This window comes from Thamnophis sirtalis, unplaced genomic scaffold, assembly GCF_051295495.1.
Source record: "Thamnophis sirtalis isolate CommonGarterSnake01/CBP01778 unplaced genomic scaffold, rThaSir2_p1.2 scaffold_7, whole genome shotgun sequence".
NCBI lineage: Eukaryota > Metazoa > Chordata > Lepidosauria > Squamata > Natricidae > Thamnophis > Thamnophis sirtalis.
Genome location: NW_028261387.1, coordinates 69,692,822 through 69,713,384, shown reverse-complemented (window position 1 = coordinate 69,713,384; position 20,563 = coordinate 69,692,822). Strand labels below are relative to the sequence as shown.

Here is a 20,563-nt window from a genome sequence, read left to right as displayed (position 1 = left end):
ACATTTGTCTAAGCAAAAGGTTTTCACACTTAACACCTTACCATTTGCTCTCCTATTCTTCCTCACTTGGGGTTGAAAATAATAATCTGATTGAAGGCAGTACTCATCTGCATTCAGTTTATCCTTGAATACATAATCCATACACCATTTGAACTCAAAATAATTAGGAAGGTATTTATGGATGTAACACATTTTCTTGACCACTGAAATGTGTTCATATTTGGTATGAGGCAAAGAATAATCTTTTAAAAACTTGCATGTAGTCCTTAGGAAGCTCACATGCATAACCTGTTCTATTTTATTTATAAATATAATTTATTTATTTATAATTAATTCAAGGTCTCTCACCTCCCCCCCCCCCCTTTAAGCATGCTACTAAAGCAGTTATTTAAAAAACCAGAGTCTTCATCTGATGATCTGGACTACAGTATCAAAAATACATAAACTTCTGTATGAGGACAAGAATAGAAGGGATGGGAAAATGTGACTTGATAATAGAATGGAGAAGGGAAAGGCATTGGGAAATGTTGAATGGTAGCATTTATTATCCATTTTATAAATACCCATTTTGCATTGGGCAACTATAGCATTATAAATTTTTAAGCCTAGTTTTTGATCACAAAGTACCCCTAATTTCTTCCTTCATTGAATTGTAAGGCAATAGCAATAGCAATAGCAGTAGACTTATATACCGCTTCATAGGCCTTTCAGGCCTCTCTAAGCGGTTTACAGAGAGTCAGCATATTGCCCCCAACAATCTGGGTCCTCATTTTACCCACCTTGGAAGGATGGAAGGCTGAGTCAACCCTGAGCCGGTGAGATTTGAACCGCTGACCTGCTGATCTAGCAGTAGCCTGCAGTGCTGCATTTAACCACTGTGCCACCTTGGCTCATGATTGCTTGAATTGTGTGTGTTTGTGTGTGTGTGTGTGTGTGTGTGTGTGTGTGTGTGTGTGTGTTATGGTATAGTCGAAAGAAGACAAAAAGAGAAAAAAGAAAACTTTCATTGAACAAGGAAACAAATTTTGTTTAGCTAAGAGAGTGTAGATTTGGACAAAGTGCAGTTATTCTTAGAGAACTGTTAAATTAACAAGTCTGTCAGCTCTTCAAACCAAAATATTCTGGTTTTATGCAGTCATACATAAGTGAAGACAATTGCTGGCCTTTATCCAAAAAATATTCATAATTTAAAAGAAGCTCATAAACAAACCAGAATTTTAGAATTGACCTTCATAATTACAGATTCTCATCTGAACAATAGTTTTGCTGGGTTTAGTAGTGCTTTATATAATGCTAGTAAAATAACTTATTTATATTTATATGATACAAATCACAAATGTCTCACCAAATGAATGATCCAAAAGTAATGTAGTGATGAATTGGAAGTGACCCCAAAACAGGATAAGTGTAAAGTAAATTATGTGAAATTCAACAAAATTAAGTCAAATTTTAGAGAAAGCTAGGAAATAAAAAAAGTTCAAAGTATCTCAAAGCAAGACATTGCTGTACAAACAACTTTGCTGGTAGTGGTCAGATGGTAAAGGGATTTTGAAGGAAAATTTCTGATGCTGGGGTTAAAATAAGATACCCAGATATGGAAATGGGTAATCCTTTAATTCTAAATTAGGAAAACTTTAGAATTAAGATCGTCTATTACAATTTCATTGGTTTTGTATAAAAATAACCATTTGTGACTTACTGAGCAAATGAAAGCTGAACAAATTATAGCTTAGCCTGAGAATCTGTACACAGTCTAAAATGTAAGGAAACACTTATTGGGTCCGGAAACAGAGTAGGAACTAGTATAGTTGATGAAGCATCGCATAAGGTAATTATGGTGATATGTTGTTGTTTAGTAGTTGCAGCTTCTGTACAAAAGAGGAAGGGCATCAATAAATTTGAAGACATTCATAAATTAGTAGAACTTAAAAGAACACTTTAATAGTTTCTTTTGCCCTAAGGCTTCTGCCCTAAGGTTTCCAAAATGTTCTGCAGCTCCACTAGTAATAAAAATGTATATGATGCAGTGGTGAAATTCAAAAATTGTTACTACCGGTTCTGTGGGGTGTGGCTTGGTGGGCATGGCAGGGGAAGGATATTGCAAAATCTCCATTCCCACCCCACTCTGGGGCCAGCCAGAGATGGTATTTGCCAGTTCTCCAAACTACTCAAAATTTCCGCTACCGGTTCTCCAGAACCTGTCGGAACCTCCTGAATTTCACCCTGATATGATGGCAGAATGCGGCAGATGGACTGTAAAATAGAATAACAAAGTTGGAAGGGAACTTGGAGGTCCTCTAATCCAATCCCCTGCACAAGCAGGAGACTCTATACCAGTGATGGCGAACGTTCTAGACACCATGCCCAAACTGCGTGTATTGCGCGCATGCCTGCTGGCTGGCGGGAGGCATCCCAACACCAGTTGCGCGTCAGGAGGTAAGATATTTTTATTTTGTGAGCTTCTGTTTCGTCATTTGCATGAAAGAAACACCGTGGAGATCTGACCTGGGGCAACAGCGTACGTGCCATCAGAGACGGCTCTGTATGCCACCTCTGCCATGGGTGCCATAGGTTTGCCATTACAGTCCTACACTGACATACAGACAATATAATAATGTTAACCCAGATTTTTTCCCCTTCACATCTATGCATTCATCTGTAAATTATAGCAATAGCAATAGCAGCTAGACTTATATACCGCTTCATAGGGCTTTCAGCCCTCTCTAAGCGGTTTACAGAGTCAGCATATTGCCCCCAACAACAATCCGGGTCCTCATTTTACCCACCTTGGAAGGATGGAAGGCTGAGTCAACCCTGAGCCGGTGAGATTTGAACAGACGAACTGCAGAACTGCAGTCAGCTGAAGTAGCCTGCAGTGCTGCATTTAAGCACTGCGCCACCTCAGCTCTTCATTTATATCTTTATAAAGCCATGTAATACTCAGGGATTTAAATTCTCAGAACATTTAAAAGATTTAGTCATTTAGTCTTAATTCTATTTTTCCTGTCCCAAGTTGCTGGGTAATGAATAGAGAGGTGATTCCCCCCTCTCCCCCCCACCAGAAATTCCTAGATTGGTGCTTGTTTTGTGCTAGATCAGCTACTACTTTAACTGATGTTTTTCAGCTATGCAAGCTGTAGTTTGATGCTTGTTTCCCTCCCCCCCCCCAGGGTATGGTTTAGAATACTCTTGACCTGTAGTCAGACTGGTATTATTAACTTCCTATCTTACTCCTGCAGAATGCGTGGTCTAAGCATACAAGGTTCACTGACAAAAGGCCGAACGACAAAACCGCGCCCGGCTAAACTGTGTCGCTGACGTCATCAACAGGACGACAACAGCGTAGAGACAGAAGCGTGCTGTAAAAGTAACCCTAAACTTAACCCCTAACCCTAAACCTAACCCTTACCTTAAGTTAAATCGGCTTTCTTTTGACGCGCTATTGTAAAGTACCCTTCTTTCTTCATGCTGGCTGTTGTCGCCGTGTTGATGACATCAGCGACGCAGTTTAGTCGGGTGCGGTTTTGACGTTCGCCCTTTTGTCGGCTCACGGCATACAACGTTCCGATTAAGAAAAGCAAAACAAAAGGAAGTGCTATCAAGATATATCAAGAAAAAAGCCTCTTTAGTCTAAGCAGAGTGTTGGGTTAATGTCAAGGACTATAGAAGTGTCTGGAGCTTGGGGGGGAAGGCTGGATATAGTAGAAGAAGCTTTGACCTACCATATCAAAGTGAAGTGCCTACTTCCAACCCTTTGCTCCAATTTTTAGAGATCTTCCGTCATCTGGATAGGGTAACATTCCCCTAGGCACAGTGAAATCTGGATTCCTGGACTCCCATTATTGTGGGATGAGTTGCAATTGTAATCATGAAGGGCTTTCCACAAATCCATCAGTTACATCAGTTGTACCCATTCAGAGATCAGAAGGCACTGGTCATGGTTACTCATACCTTTTATCACTTCCTGGTTGGCCTATTGCAATGTGCTCCTCTCCATGGGGCTGCCTTGGAAGAGTGTTTGGAAGCTTCAGTTCGTCCAGTATATGATTGTATGAAGTTCTGGACACACTATAGTATGCCAATGTAACAGCATTGTTTTTTGAGCTGCGCTGACCTTGAATAAGCTTCCAGGTACAATTCCTGGGGTTGGTTGTCACCATGAAAGCCCTACTTGTTAAAGTGTTATTTTACCTGTGAGACTACCTGATTCTTGTGATTTCTGCCTATCCCATCAGATCTGGCAGAATGAGCATGTCATAGGTCCCCCTCTGAGAAACAATGTCTTCATGCCTTCTCTATTCTGGCATAGAACATCCCCCCCCCCCCTTCAGATTTCTCCACCCTATTGGCTTTCTGGAAGGCCTTGAAAATATGGGGCCAGCATGTTAGCCGCTGTGGGTGTGTTTATTAGAGAAATTCCTCTATTTGCTTTTTGTTTAATTTGTTTTTAACATTTTGTTTGCTATCCAGAGTTACCTTGGTTAAGATAAGTGGCTATATACTTTTGTTTAATCAATAAATAAATGATCAGCCAAAGTAAATCAATGTTTGAGATTAGTGTTTTATAAACAGCAATACAATATGCCTACAAGTAAGAGGTCTGAGGCATTCCTGAGTCCAGGCAGAGACTGCATTATAGACTGTTTCCAGTTATTTACTTCACAAATTTCCAAGTGTATTGATTGTGTCGATATTCTATCTAGGTATAAATAACTAAAAAGTCCTGCTGTTTGAGAGGTTAGTACCCCAAAATGTAGGTTAACATGTCAAATGTGTTTTATGCTATTCTAAGAAAGCACTTTTCATCATATAATTGCTTTCCCACAAACTGGATCGTTGTTATTTTGTTCAACAGATACATTTTGTGTGTTTTATTTGTGCTAAATAAGTGAAAGATATAGGTAAAAAGCTTCTTTTTTAAACAAGCGAAAGAGAAAATTTCACACTTTATTCATGTAATTCTGTATCACTATTTTGAAAGTGTGTTTTTAAACTGGAAAATTGTATGCATGAAAGTTCTTTTTTAAAGAGAACTAATTAATATTCATCTCCTATTAGCTCATATGCTATTAAAGGCTTGCATCCTTCCCACACCAGAGAAACTGGCTCTTATCCAAAGAATAAAAACCTGTAGGGTGGCATTCAATTCCCAGAGAAATCAATGCTATCTCATTATTGTAATCCACAGAGAACTGCAGTTGAAGTTTGCTCTTAAGAGTATTTATGTATGTATGGCTGTTTTTCCCATTGCTTGGGCTTAATAATGGGCTAAAGTATTGTTGCTTGCCCTTAATTTAGTTCCACCAGGGAAGACATAAAACTTTCAGGCCCAAAATAATATTTGATGACAACTTTCCGAAGGGAGTTTATTCATGTTCATTTCCATACACAATCTTTGTTAGAAACAAAGTTGACTTTCCGACAATAGCCCATGATTTTAGGCCACTGAACCTTGCAATTATTAGAGATCACTACTCATTCCTTCTGATTATTGGACTTCAGAACACTTACTGTAGCCTGCTTTTACCAGATCTTGGTGGGGGTTGGGGTTACCTGATCTGGATAAAGAAGGAGCATGAATAGTTAAATCCCCTTGACCTGAAATGTGGAAGATTTATGTTGTGCCCTTTGGTGTATTTGCCCTTGATCTTTATTAGATTTGTTTGAGTGACTTACAGATTTATTTATTATTTAAAGTTCAGATCATATTTGAAGTGATTCACCAAACATGCCTAGTTTTAATCTGTCTAACTTGAATTATTTAGAATATCACATCTCTTCTGAGGGCTTCCGTATGGACTGTGCCAGCATGGCACTTTTCTATCCTGACAGTACCCAAATCTCAGGGAAGTGCTTTGGAGGATTTCGTTAGATTTTTGATTCCTTGTGCCTGTTTTTCAGGCAACTGGGAGAATGTGAGTTCTAGTCTTGACTTGGACACAAAGCCTGCTGGGTGATCTTGGGCCAGACACACACTATCAGCCCCAGAAAGAAGACAAAGGCAAACCCTTTCTGAAAACCTTGCCAAGAAAACTACAGTAACTACAGTAGTTCAAATATCACTCACAGTCAAGACTAACTCAAAGGCACATAGGTACACAAACAAACAAGTCTAAGAAAGCAGCTCAATTCAAGTGGGAGTCTAAAACAAAACAGACTTCTCTATCATTAAAATATTTTTTATCTCTTAGCCCTCCTCCTTCATCCAGATCTCACCTTTTGTTATTAAAATAGATGGTTCTGTTTTGTCTCCTCTAGATCAGCAGCTTCCAACCTTTTGGGCACCAGAGATTGATTCCATGTTGAGAGTTTTTTCCATGGATGAGGGACGTGGTTTCATGTGCTGCCTTCATCCCGTGGATGGGGCTTCGCTTCATTGTGCCAGTTTCTGGCATGCTGTGGACTGGTGGCGGTTCACGAACCAGGGTTGGGGAGCCCTGCTCTGAACGGCCAAGACTATGGAAAAAAAGAAAATTTGCTTTGTGCCTTTTATGTTAAAGAGGAGTTACCTTTTGAAAGAAATCACTACATTTTTACAGTCTTGCTAGTCACATATTGTTTTCAACATTGGTGCTGTTTCTTGGAAGAAACTTTACAGTCTGAAGTTTGGACCTATTACAAGAACGTGAAGCATCTCCAGGCTCTGCAGAAATTCACACAGACTCAAACCAATGGGCACATTGTTTCTATTTAAACTTTTACATCATTTACATCCCTAGCTAGCCAAGTAAGCAGTCTGATGCTCTTTCATGAATATATCATTCCCTATGACCTGCCTCCCTTCTCTATCTTGCATCTGGAAAATATTGTCTTCCCCATCATTTCACTTTCTTCATTGGTCTCTTTCTGTTGATAATAGTCTGGGATTCTGTTCATTTCTTTGTTTTGTTTTTTAAAAAAACGCTGCTAGAGAAAGAATGTACAAAAAACCCCTAAACAATTGTTATTATTAAAAAGTTGGAATACATATCCTAGAAAGCAGTGGAAAATGATCATGTGCCCATATTCTCCACCAATTATACCTGCAACACTCACACAGTCTTTGGATGCCAATATCAGATTAGTTAAAAAGAATATTATTCCCTCATTGCAAACACATAGTAATCACTGGAACAAGTCATACTGGGATGAGTGTGACTCACTTTACCTGAAAGATGCTCACTAGAAGAGATTCCATGTGCTGACCCATGTTTTTTGTCAGCCCACAAGCAACCAATATGCAAGTCTTAGATTGGAGGTTATGTCACCTGCTGGCTATCTTTTTCAGTATCTGAACAATGATGTGTGAGGATCACAGGTTGCTTTGATTTGGTTGGTTCCTTGGGAAAATTTTCACTTCAACATTGCTGATTCATTGTTCAACTCCACATTGATTCTGTTCTCTTTACAGAATCATTGAGTTGGTATGGAACACAGTGTAGTATATTCCCTCATGACTTGTACTTACAGTCATTTAACCTATAGACATAGATATAACAAGATGGTTTTATGTCAGGCTATTGGATAAGTAAAGCAAAATCTTAAATGCTTTCATGCTATTTGACACAAGAAGAAAAACAATGCTAGAATAAAATAAACAATCTTCAATACTGCTATAAAGAAGACCAACTATTTAGGATTTTACTTTACAAAAAATAGTTGTTTACCATATTGGATTAAAAATCATTTACCAAATTGAAAAAGTGTAACAGCAGATATTTCTAAATAGAAAAAAAATCTGAATTTGTTTTGGTTTGTAAGAATCATAATAGTTAAACTAACATTCTGTCAAGATTCTATTTTCTTTCCTGTATGATTTCAGACATGGATCACAAAATTGATCATACTTTCTTGTTCTTACTCATACTGAAGGGTTAGGGTTCCAGATGGTTTGTACAAATAGCTTTATGTTGAAGTGGAGCCATTAATGTGCTGCCTTCTCTGCGGTGACTCAACTATTTCTGAGTCTATCTGATAGTAGTATTAGCTATCCCATAATTTACTCTTCTATTGAAGGGCATATAATGTATGACTTTCTTGAAGGGACCTTGTAGATACTTCAGAGTGTATTTTAAAATGTGATTTACTTTATGCTGATTGATCCCTGGAGGTTTTTAAGAAGACACTGGACAATCACTTGTCGGGAATGGTATAGAATCTCCTGCTCGAGCAGAGAGTTGGACTAGAAGACCTCCAACGTCCCTTCCACCTCAGTTATTCTGTTATCTGCTGAATTTCACTTGCATTCTGGTTCAAGTATACATTTTAGTTAAGGATATGCCAATAGGATGCTTCATAATGCCTTCTCAGCAGCTCTAACTCAAATGTGAATTTTCTAAGGTTAGGCAGCTGCTATCTGCATCTAAGAAAGAATTGCATAAAGAGGTGTCAACAGGCACCTTATGATGTCAGATCCAAAGTAGTGTGCACCCCTGCTTGAAAGGATCTGGTTGGCTGAGGGAAGGTGATCATCTTGGTTGTGTGCTAATTTGGGGCAATGGGTGGGGGGGAGGAATCAAGAAAAACAAGTTTGACACTCAGAAGTGATGGGTAAGGAGCAGGATAGAGATTGAGCCATTCAAAGCAAGAGAGAGTGTTTTGAAAAATCCCTTTCCTAAATTCTAGTAGGATTTCCCATGTGTATAGCATTTTCTTTAATTTGCAGTGATTTTCCTATGAAGCTTAGTGTTAAAGGTGGTTTGTATTCCATATTTACTGTTAGATCCTGCATTGAAGACTATGGCCATGTGCCAAAGGTGCCATGTCCTTGTGGAAGAGATTTTCAGGTAATTTCCAATATCTCAAGAATATTAGATGGATAGATGCCAATTTATGAGAACAATGTTGCCACCCATTTGCATGCATCTCCTGGTAAAGTCTGAATTTGGTGTAATTCCAGACAGCCTCAGGATTTGGATTGGTTTAAAGTAATTAAAACTGTTTTTAACCAAATGATAATTAAACTCTTGATGGGTTTCTATGTATGCTTGCCAGTTTCAGCAGTCATAGGTTACATGTGCTAATAGGCTAAATCAAAATTGTGAGTTCCCCATAGTACATTGCTTTTCACTGATGTCAATGATGTCAACCTATTCCACAGATCAATTACTGCATATCTATAGATAATTGATGTTTATGTTGATATAGATACAGATATAGACATAGACAGACAGACAGACCTGCATATGGATTAGAGAACAAATGAAAGTATACAATATCATCAAGAGAGTAAAAGAATGGAAATGGAAATTGACTGGCCCATTTCAGGTGGACTAAGGATTAAGGCAGTCATAGAATGGATCCCACTTGATAAAAAGTGTCTACAAAAGAGACCTAAAAGAAGGTGGATTGATGACATTGCTGATGGTATTGCGGGCACAATTGGCAAAAAACAACCATATTGATTGGAAATATGTGGCTTTCATCCCGCAGTGGATAGACAAGGGCTAAAATATGTTTTTTGTACACACACACTCACACACAGAGAGGGGGGAAGAGAGACTGGTCTGCATTTGAAATATTTGTGGAAATGAAAAGGGGCAAGATTACCTACTTTTTGATTCATCACTGAGCTTTGAGAAGGTCTGTATCTTCTTGCCAGAAAACATACTAGTAGAGGTTGATAATCCTGAACCTATTAAATGCCAGATGTTCTCTGTAGAACTGGCTCTACTGATAAGACTATATTTCAATTGACATTATATATTATACTTTTCAGTCTGGCTCTCAGTGCTCTAATCCATAATTATCAAATGATGACTATGTGAACTGATTATTATTCAGTTAATTCTTATAAATAACAGCCTATTTAATTCAGCGTTCGCCCTCTTTAATGTGCTCTAGATATGTTTAGACATAGGACGCAGTGGCTCAGTGGCTAAGATGCTGAGCTTGTCGATCAGAAAGGTCGGCGGTTCGAATCCCTAGTGCCGTGTAACAGAGTGAGCTCCTGTTACTTGTCTCAGCTTCTGCCAACCAGCAGTTCAAAAGCATGTAAAAATGGAAGTAGAAAAATAGGGACCAGCTATAGTGGGAAGGTAACAGCGTTCCATGCGCCTTTGGTGTTTAGTCATGCTAGCCCATGACCATGGAGACATCTTCAGACAGCGCTGGTTCAGCTTTGAAATGGAGATGAGCACCACCCACTACTGTTGGGAACAACTAGCAGATATGTGCGAGGGGAACCTTTATCTTTAGATGTATACACTTCAAACTAGCATTCTTAGCAGTGGATGGGGAAACCCATTTTAAGAATATCCAAGTTAGGAAAAATAGATATTTCATATTAAATGCTCTTCTTAATAGTACTAAAAAATAACTTAAACTTCACTATCTTGTGTCTTTGATCTTCCTTTAGCTCATATTGCTCTAAATTGGAAGCTGCCTGTTGTGTTGAGAATATATCACTTCTAATACATAAATAACCTAATCATCATATCTGGGTAACAGAATATTGGTTTGGGCAGCTTCTCCAATGTTCTTATAAGAATTCGTTGAGGATTTACATTGCAGCTTGTGTTATATTCAATTCTCTATGCATTGTTTCTCAGGATAAACTTCAATATTTTCTCTGGAAATACTTTGGCATCACTAGAACCATTGCCCTTTCTACCATCAAAAATCAGGATTGATATTTCTCTGCAGTAGGTCTAAGATAGTGCAGTCCAGCTGACTGAATGGAGAAACTTTGCAAGTATTCTTTAAAACGGCCTAAATCAGACCTTTTGGTCTGATTTATAGGCAGTCCTCAACTTACAATAATTCATTTAATGAACATTGAAAGTTACAACAGCATTGAAAACTGTAACATGACCATTTTTCACAGTTACGACCTTGGCAGCATCCCTGTGATCATGTGATCAAAATTCAGATGCTTGGCAGTTGGTTCATATTTATGACCATTGCTTTGTCCCAAGGTCATGTGATCACCTTTTGTGACTTTCTGAGAAGCAAAGTCAATGGGGAAGCCAGATTCATTTCATAACTGCAGACCTTATCAACTGCAGTGGCCACTGTTCCCTCTAAGGTGTGCGGCTGCGCGGCCGCGCACATGGCAAGAAAACCCCGCGCAGCAGTTTCTAACTGCCGCGCAGAGATTTCTTTCATAGCAAACGTGGGGAAGTCCTTTGCAGGCAGCTAGAACTGGCCGCCCGCAAAGGACCTCCCCAGAGGAATCTCATGTCCTGCAGCCCAAACTTTCTCCTCCCAGCAACTTGGCCTGTTGGGTACAGTGGTGGCGTGGGAAGAATGGGCTGGGTGGGCTGGCTGGCTGGGGAGGGGGGAGCCCTTTAAAGCCCTGCTGCCGCGTCTTCCCAGCAAGACTTCCTTTCGGCTCGTGGTTTCCCTTGCCTGCCTTAACCAAAGCTTGGCGCCCCGCCTCTGCTTTCGCTCTCCCTCCCTCAGCTGTGCAGCAGCAGCAGCTCTCAGCCCTGGGTGGCAGCGTCACGCAGGCTGTGGAAGGAGGGGGAGGAGGAGGGAACCAAAGAGAGGCTTTTAGGGGCCTGCGCCCCACAGCCAGGACCGTCCTTGCGCCTCAAGCCGCGTTTCTTCCTGCAAAGCCCTTCGGGCGTCAGGCGGAGCTCTCGGGTTGCCCAAACCAGTTCCTCCCAGGTTCAAAACTACGGAGGGAGGAACTGGATTGGGCAACCCGCGCTCACACACACACATACACACAGAGAGAGATTCGGCTGCGTCCGGCGCTCATTTGCAAAAAGCCCAGAAAAGGAAGTCGGTCGGGGGCGGAGGAGGGGGGGAGACCCGTCGGAGGAACCTCCTGACCCGACGGTCCCAAGGCCGGAGGAGGGGGGTTCTTCCCCAGACAGGGCTCCCCAGGAGAGAGCGAGGCACCCCTCCCCCATCTCCCTACTGTCAATGTCGCACAGGAGGGCTGTTTCTATCTCGGTGCTTTAATGGAGAGTCAGCTAGAGATCCAAGCCGTCCAGCGAAGGCAGACTGCTGTTTAGTAAGAATGTTTTAAATATTGTATTTCAGCTTATTTGTCATGGATTGGTGGTCAACCTACTTGCATATACAAATTCTTTTTCATATGGCGTCCCCAGCACCTCTCGCCCCCTGGCTGAAGGAGCCTTTTGGGGTCAACGTGAATATCAGTTATCAAAAGGGTAGGTAGAAAATTAAGCAGGCAATAGGCAATTACAAAAAGGGAAGCCAACTTTCTGAATCTGTTTCTTTGTACTTAGTGACTTATAAATAGACTAATGTTCTGAAAACCTGACCTAAATTACTATATATTTTAAATAGCTGTAAAGCTATGCTGAAAAAGTTGTTCTCATGGTATTGTGATAAATTCAATAAAAAGAAGGGAATTCTTGATGAATTTAAGGAGAAATGAGAGTATTGGATAGTAAATGGACAAATAAAATTACCAATCAAAGAGAATATTTACACCTCAGGGTTGAAATGAGATGTTCTTTCTTACTCTTCCTCTCTTCTCTCTCTGTCTCTCTCATCCTGTTTCTCTTTGTCTCTCTTTCTCTCTCCTTCTTTCCCACTCTTCTGTCACTTTCTCTGTCCTTCTCTGTCTCTTTGTCTCTCTTCCCTCTTTTTTCTTCCTCTCTCCCACTCTTTTATCACTTTCTCTCTACTGCCCAACCTGTCCCCATACTTATCTTCGATTGATCATGTTTGCAATAATTTACCTTCTTTCCTAAATAGGCGCAGTTCCCTTACTGGATCCCTCGCTCACTCAAACACACACACACACACACACACACACACACACACACACACACACACTCAAGCACAAAACCATTTTTCTCCATTCCAATTCGGATCCTCTAAATCAATTGCTCTGTGAAAAAAATTCAGGTGCTCGGGCATGAAAATGTGCTGCTCAAATACTATACTTTTCCGCACACACTGAAAAAAAATTAGAGGGAACATTGGCAGTGACTAATAACTGTGGCAAGAAATTTTGTAGAATGGGGCAAAACTCACTTAACAAATTCTCACTTAGTAATAGAAATTTTGAGCTCAGTTATGGTCGTATGTTAAGGACTACTTGTACTAGTTTTTGTTTCGAGGAGGTTTCTTTCTACATAGGAATGCTATTTCTAAGAGAAACCAGAAATGTTGTGATTTGTTGTAGTGTTAGGCTGCTGCCCATTCAGCTGTAACTTTGCTGTAGATGCCAACCATATCCTTATTTTATCTCCGCAACTTGGTTTTTGAAGATCGATCATGGCAGTGAGCCCTAGAAATGTAGCTTGGCTTGTTAAAAAATAAAATTATGTCTAGCCTTCCCTTCCACATAAAGACCAAAACTTAACTGTTTGCCAACTTTTGCCAGGGCATTTTATTATTCCAACTACAGTCTGGGTTGGGCAGGTATTTCTGGTTTTATGTCTAATCAGCTGATGGGAGATAAGCATGGAGCAGGCAGACACTCTGGATCCAAACTGCCTGGCCTGACACCAGAACAAGTCCCGTCTTTCCACCTTCAGTTTCACATACAAGACAGGCATCCTTTGCATTTCAAGCACAAGACAGTTGACAATTCTTGAATGAGTGCCTGGATGCATACTTGAAGTCATGGGTATGTTGGCTAGATTTTATCTCTCTGTTCTCACTGGGTGTATATCAGGGTAAGAGCAAAGGAGGAGGATCTACTACCCAATTAGCAGCATTCCTGAGGAATGAGTGGGAGGTGCGTTGTGTTCAGGGCTGTTTCTTGCTGAACAATTCAAACTTCTCAGCATAGGTTCTTCTGTTCCTGGATACTTTGAGGACACAGATGAATTCATAGGCGCTTTTCTTGGCGGCAGCAAATTCTCTGGGCTATCAATGAAGAAAATGGATAAATTTGGAAAGCATGGCAGATATGGATTTGTTAGAACTCGATTTCCTAGACCCCAAATCATTTTGCAGCCAGTCTTATCTTCTGGACACCCAGAGGTTTGCAGGTATAGTTTGCTTTAACTTGTGTTTACTTCCTCTTGAATTTACACCACCACGTAGATGTGGCATAAGGTAGAAGAGCAGTAGTATAAAAAGCTGAAATTCAGGCAAAATGACAAAACAGCAAATTAAGAATGGCAGGAAGCTTACTAGCCATTTGCTAACATTTACTAGTAATGTTGGAAGCTCATTAGCCAGCATTAATTGACTTCAGATGGCTATGGAATAGGGGATAAGGAACTATGTGTGAATGTAGAAGATAGAAGAAGTAATTTTTAACATGCAAAATATCTTATCAAAACTTAGAAGTTTATAATTCCAAGAAATCTTCATTTAATCTCAGAACCGAATACAGAAATTATATGTGTCAGTATTGTACTCCATGTACAAGTGGCATGTGATCAATTTGTTAGTTAGTTAGCTGCAATATGTCTATTGAATAGTTCCAATTATTTGTGTTTTAGTATAATGTCTTAGTATAAGGATGTTAGTGTTTTTTTGGTGCTGACCTTACAGTATTATAGTATTGGATCAACTACTTATATGTCATACAGAGATGGATTTTTTTTCTTTAGTTTCCCCCAGATGGAGTTGTGCATTGTGTAGGGAACATTAATTGCCATACAGTTTCTTTTCTAGGTTTGTACCTTATTTATAACCGTACTTGTTCTATAATTAATACTGCAAAGTCTCTTACTTTTGTAAAGGTCTTACATTCTTTTTGTGCAAATGAAAAAATGGTATTGTGAAAGAAATGCAGATAAATCAGCCTGTTTTAAGTTGTCCTTGCAGTCTTTTTACTTAAGTCTAGCAATTGTCTCTAGGTTATGAAACCTCTGTTATATATTTGTAGGCATGATTAATAGAGCCTGTGACTACTTGACACTCTCAAAATGTAATGGAAAATATACCGACACTTCAATTACTCATTCAAGTGATCACTTGTTCAATTAGTGTTATAGCAACCACAACAGGTAAATTGGGTTGTGATTGAGATGTCATCAGTTTGAGCTCTATAATTTTGAGGCCATTCTTTCCAAAAACAGTGGAGATGGTCATTGATCCAGGTTCTTTTGCAACATTTACTTGGTTTCTTATTCTTCAGGCTAAGTGCCAGCTGTGCTGTGATTTCTCTAAGTTCAGAAACTGACTTGGTGACATTCCACAAGATCACCAAACTTTGTGCAGAAACTAATCGTGCATTTTCAGCCATTGTCAGTCTTTTGCAGTTTTAAGAATGTTTAAAGACAAAACTTAAACATTGCCCCTTCTCTCTGTGTATTTGGCCCTGAAGTTAATCTATCTCTAAATCTTATTTCAACTATGGTTGACATATCACTGAATTACAGATTGCTTTTGTGTGCCAAACTCATTTCTCAGTGGGGTTCTGGGGAGGGAGAAGAAAATACAAATATTTTTTAGGTATGTTTTTAATTTCCATTTCTTAAGCTTGCAACTTACGATAATTGTTCAGTACATTTTTCTTGGCTTTAGTACATTTTTCTTGGCTTTTGTTCTGGTGGAATTGGTCCATATTTTATTTCTCTACTGTTTGCAAGACCTTTTATTACTTATTGAATTAGAATGACGTATAATATATCCAAAGACATCAGAGAATAAAAGCCTATTTGCCTGGTGCTGCAAAGAGGACAAATGTTGTATGCTTTACAGGAGGGAGCAAGCATTCCACAGCTGGAGTGTAGTGAACATTGACTCAGAAGACATCTCTTGGAAAACTACTGGACAACCTTAGTGTGAGAAGATAGCTGAAGCAGGAACTCTTAAGATGTTAAATCATGTTTTTCTGAATAAACTGCAGTTGACTTGATTTACACAACAGTCTAAGCCAGTGTTGGCAAACCTTTTTGGGACCGAGTGCTGAAATGGGAGTGCACGTGCGCACCAGGAAGCACCAGAAACCAGAAGAGCAGTTCCCCAGCATGCATGCGTGCGCCAGAAAGCTGCGTTTCTGGTGTGCGCACACGTGCTGGTCATCTGCTCTTTTGGTTTTTGGTGCACATGTGTGCACAAAGACCATGCACGCCGGAACCCAGAAAAGCAACTGGTGATCTCTGGTGTGCCTGGAGAGATGGCTCTGTGTACCTCTTCCAGCACGCATGCCATAGGTTCACCATCACAGGTCTAAGGTCAAACCAAACTGCTCTATGTAATGTGCGGATCTAGCCTGCATGTAAAGCGGATTAACACTTACAGAGGGATTTTGAGAGAGGAGAGTTTAAAAGAGCCATCAAGATTCCACTTTAAAATTGATGTTTCAACATATTTCAGCCCCATGACCAAGACTCTTAAAATTTGATCTTCCGAATAGAATTTTAACAATAAAGTAGCTCTTTAGGACAGAATTCTAAAACTTTGTCAAGATGCAGATGAACAATGTTTAGAAATGCCAATCTTGTGCTTTCCTTGTTCCTGTTCATAAATTTGATAGGCTGATGCTTCATAGTTGACTGATGTGTAACAATTAGAAGTTCAGAAATTGAATGAGACTTGCACAAAGCATTACCTTTGTGCACACAGGGGAAAACGCAGCTGGGAATGTTGAGAGCTGCCTGGTGGCATTATTGTTTCAGTTCCCCATTTATTGCCTAATTGATTTGGATCATTATTGTATAATTTATATTCAGGTCACCACTGTATTAACTTCAGTGAATTAAGAGCTCTGCTTTGTTCATCCCTATCTAGTGGAAATTAAACCTAGAGTATTCTGTTTGGCTATCTGCATGAAATAGGTTATCATTCATAGGTGGAGGACTATGCACAATTGGTCAGAACAATGGCAATTGCAGAATACAGCTAATCCTCGACCTCAAAAATGAGTTTTGCCCCATTGTACGACCTTTCTTGCCATGGTTGTTAAGTGAATCATTGCAGTGATTAAGTTAGTAACATGGCTGTTAAAAGTGAACCTGGTTTCCCTATTGACTTTGATTGTCAGAAGGTTTAAAAGGGGCATCACATGATCCCAGGACACTGCAACTATCATAAATATGAGTCAGTTGCCAAGAGTCTGAATTTTGATCACAGGACCACGGGGATGCTGCAATGGAGGTAAGTGTGAAAAATGGTCACAAATCATTTTTCAGTGCCGTTGTAACTTCAAACAGTCACTAATTGAACGGTTGTAAGTTGAGGACTACCTGTATGCACATTGGCATGGTTGCCTTTCTAATAGATTCCATGGAAGAATAATCGATAAATTAGGATTCTCCCTCTTTGTTTTTATTCCTCATCTCAGCATAAATTAAGGTCCTTTCCAAACTTGAATCTAACTAGAGTTAGTCTTTGACTTACAACCACAATTGAGCCCAAATATTCTGTTGCTATGCAGAATGGAGTCAATTGGCTCCATTTTATGATTTCTCTTGCCACAGTTGTTAAGTGAAACACTAAATCATTAAGTGCATCTGACTTCCTCCTTTGACTTTGCTTGTTGGAAGCCGGTTAGGAAGGTTAAAGATGGTGATCACATGATCCTGGGATAGTGCAGCTGTCATAAATACATGCCAGTTGCCAAGCATCTGAATTTTGGTTACATGACCAAGGGGATGCTGTAACGGTTGTAAAGGTGAAAACTGGTCATAAGTCCTTTTCTAAGTGCTGTTGTAAATTCGAAAATGAATGGTTGTAAGTCGAGGGCTACCTCAATGGCATGAAATCCCCTGGCAATGCTTTTATTCTGCTGTGTCCCCTCGGTGTTCCTCATCAGGCCTGGAAGCCAACTAATATAAATTGTCCCATAATCAGAATTTACTTTATTTGTTAGGCAGCATAATGTCATTATAAGAGAAGGACTGGTAGTGCCAGGGGGAGGAGTAAAAAGAGGGGTCAGCCTAGAATCCTTTATGTAGCCACAAACTAAGTTCAAACCCCTTTGATTGCCATTGACCCTTATCTCAGTATAACCAGATACTGACCGTTAGTTGATAGCAATAGCATTTAGACCTATATACCGCTTCATAGTGCTTTACAGTCCTCTCTAAACAGTTTACAGAGTCAGCTTATTGCCCCCAACAATCTGGGTCCTCATTTTACCCACCTTGGAAGGATGGAAGGCTATTGGGCCTTCAGACCTGCCACATTTTCTGCTATGTGGAAAAAAAAAGGGGGGGGGATTATATGGAGTATGGGAGATATACAGTCTAAATAACAGTCCTTTCTCAGAGAGTCAAGGACACCTTGCCCTGTACCTGGAGTGGTGTGACTGGAAGGCATCTCCAGTTGGGACGGTGCCTGATTGGACCATGTGATGGATGTGTGGGTGCTGGGCAGGGACTTGAACTTTCACTTGGGCAGGGAAAACCTGGAAGCTTTCAAATTCTGGTTTTCCCAGATGTGACAATATGACATCTCTAATGAAATGACGTTTGAGGAAACTCAAGCCTCAGACTCTTCTTTTGTTGTGGGTGTTACTTGGAACCCTGACAGCCTTCACCTTCAAAGATGTCCCCTGTTCTTAACTGAACTGGAGCTGAAGTGTTTTTCTCTTAAGCCGACATAAATTACAAGCAATTTTGAAATGTTTCCAATGTCAATAACTCAGTCAGGGGACCCTGGTGGGTGAGTGGGGAGATGAATCAGGCAATATAGGAATATTTTAGGCTGTTGTAGGTGTGCCCCATTTCCTCAGCACACTTTCATCATCATTCTTCTTACCCTCCCACCCAAAAATGAAGTGCAGCATTTTGAAGAAGGTTAAATATTCACTCTTCAAAAACTTCAGGCCTAGCCATCTTTCAAAAGTTGCTACTTTCTGAAAACTGCTCAGTAGTTTATTATCCTGGGAGTGGATTGGACTGGATTGCCTGTCCAAATTTTACACCTCCTCAAATTCACTGGACAATTCCTCAGCAAGCATGCAGAGGTGGTGCACCCTTTCCTTTCCCATGAGTAGTAAAACAGGAGAATGTGGTTTGAGCCACCTGTCAAATCTGCACCATTCCCAAACATTGTCCTTGCATCACAGCTTATGATTGGTGGGTGGGTGGTTTTCCACTGGCTGGCAAGTGGGAAAGCAGCAGAGCCAGGGTTTAACTAATCTCTTAGCTAAACACACCCTGCTAATCTGGAAGCAGAGGCCACCATTCTGCGATAAAGCAAAATATTGTAAAATAGAGATTTTCCTCTGATAGTATTCTTCTGACTCAGGGAGTGGAGTGAGGAGCATTTTATCATCACAGTGGACATGATAAACGGCTCTGCATGAAGTCAGGTTGTAGTTACAGGCCTGTTACTCCAGACTGGGTCAGTGCTGGATCCTAATTCTACCAAGCCACATGTCAAAAGTGTAATTCATAAAGTATTTGTATGGTATTGCAAATAGCAGAATGAGAAGATTTTAAAACAAGGACATAATGAAAGCATGGTAGGGCAAACATGCTGGTGAATGAAAAGGTCTGCATTTGTTGGAACTGTGTTTGGAGTCGGGGGAAGAGCAAGGAAAGAGTTAGTAGTCTGTAAAATATCACAGAGAGGTCTTTAGCTCTGCAGGTACCATAGAACAGATGTTAAGGTTTTGCACTGATAAATTGCATTATTTCAGGTAGAGATTCAGCCTTTTTTAATCATCTACTTTTGAATAAAGTAGAAATTGCATGTAGGTTTAGCCACTTTAGCAAAAAAATATCTTTCTCAGCAGTTCTAGAGATTTTTACTAGCTTATGGATATCAACCCATATTTGTAAATAATAAAAATGGGACTACCATAAAAGCCAAGCACCATTGGATGTCATTTAAAGAGATTCATGCTATTTAATGGTTATCCCATTTTCTTGTCATCCAGATCAGAGGTGGTATTCAGCAGGTTCTGATCAGTTCTGGAGAACTGGTAGCGGAAACTTTGAGTAGTTCGGAGAACCGGTAGATACCACCTCTGATTGGCCCTGCCCTGCCTCATCTATTCTCTGCCTCCCGAGTCTCAGCTGATTGGGATGAAATGGGGATGTTGCAGTAACCTTCTCCTGCCACGCCCACCAAGCCATACCATGCCCACCAAGCCACGCCCACAGAACCGGTAGTAGAAAAATTGAATCCCACCACTGATCCAGATGTGGTTGTCTTAAAAGCTGATTGAACACAAAAATGCTGTCAGAATTAAATAAACCATGCCAAACATTTAATCCCAGCCTCTGAATCAGGAGAGCTCTTCCCAATGGCACATTGCTATGCTATCCTCTATCTTGCTTTATTCTCAACTTCACGCAATCTGCAAATCTGGTGGTAGGTTGTTTAAATATCCCATCCATTTATCAGGACCCAAGAAGGGAAATGTAGGAATATAAAGGCTGTGTCATTACCTTGCTCAGAATTCTCTTCCAGTCTCTTTGGTTTTCTGGCGTGCATGCACGCATGATGGTCAGCTGGCATTAGTGCATGCGGCACTGCCGGAAACTGGAAGAGCTGGTCTTCCATTTTCCGGAGTGAGCTTGTGTGCCAGCCAACTGATCACTGGGTGCGCATGTATGGCAGTATCTGGCAGACTTGCTAGCCTGTGTGTATGTGCTTGCCAGAAACTTGGAGTTCATTTCCAGCATGCGCATGCCCCCTGGGCAGCTCCTCTTCCTGGCTGCGGCCCGGATGAGCGCGAAGTGCTCCCTTTTGGACACTCAGTGCTGCACGTGTGTGCTCCCTTTTCGGCACCTGGTGCTGA

At 40.4% G+C, this 20,563-nt stretch overlaps 1 protein-coding gene across 3 annotated transcripts in view; it reads left to right on the top strand.

Annotated features, from left to right (window-relative positions):
• The window catches only part of ARHGAP40 (Rho GTPase activating protein 40), a 65,569-nt gene that overhangs the window by 11,625 nt on the left and 33,381 nt on the right, over positions 1 to 20,563 (top strand). The window contains exon 1 of one of the 3 annotated variants that reach the window (XM_087720366.1): positions 13,410 to 13,534. The exons of 1 other annotated variant lie outside the window; for it this stretch is intronic. Coding sequence is in view for 1 of the 2 variants with exons in the window: in XM_087720364.1 (XP_087576490.1) it covers positions 13,783 to 13,901 (119 nt within the window). In the remaining variant the exon portion in view is untranslated. Of the gene's footprint in view, positions 1 to 13,409; positions 13,535 to 13,629; positions 13,902 to 20,563 lie in introns of those variants that run through there. One more of the 3 variants, XM_087720364.1, reaches the window with a different exon arrangement.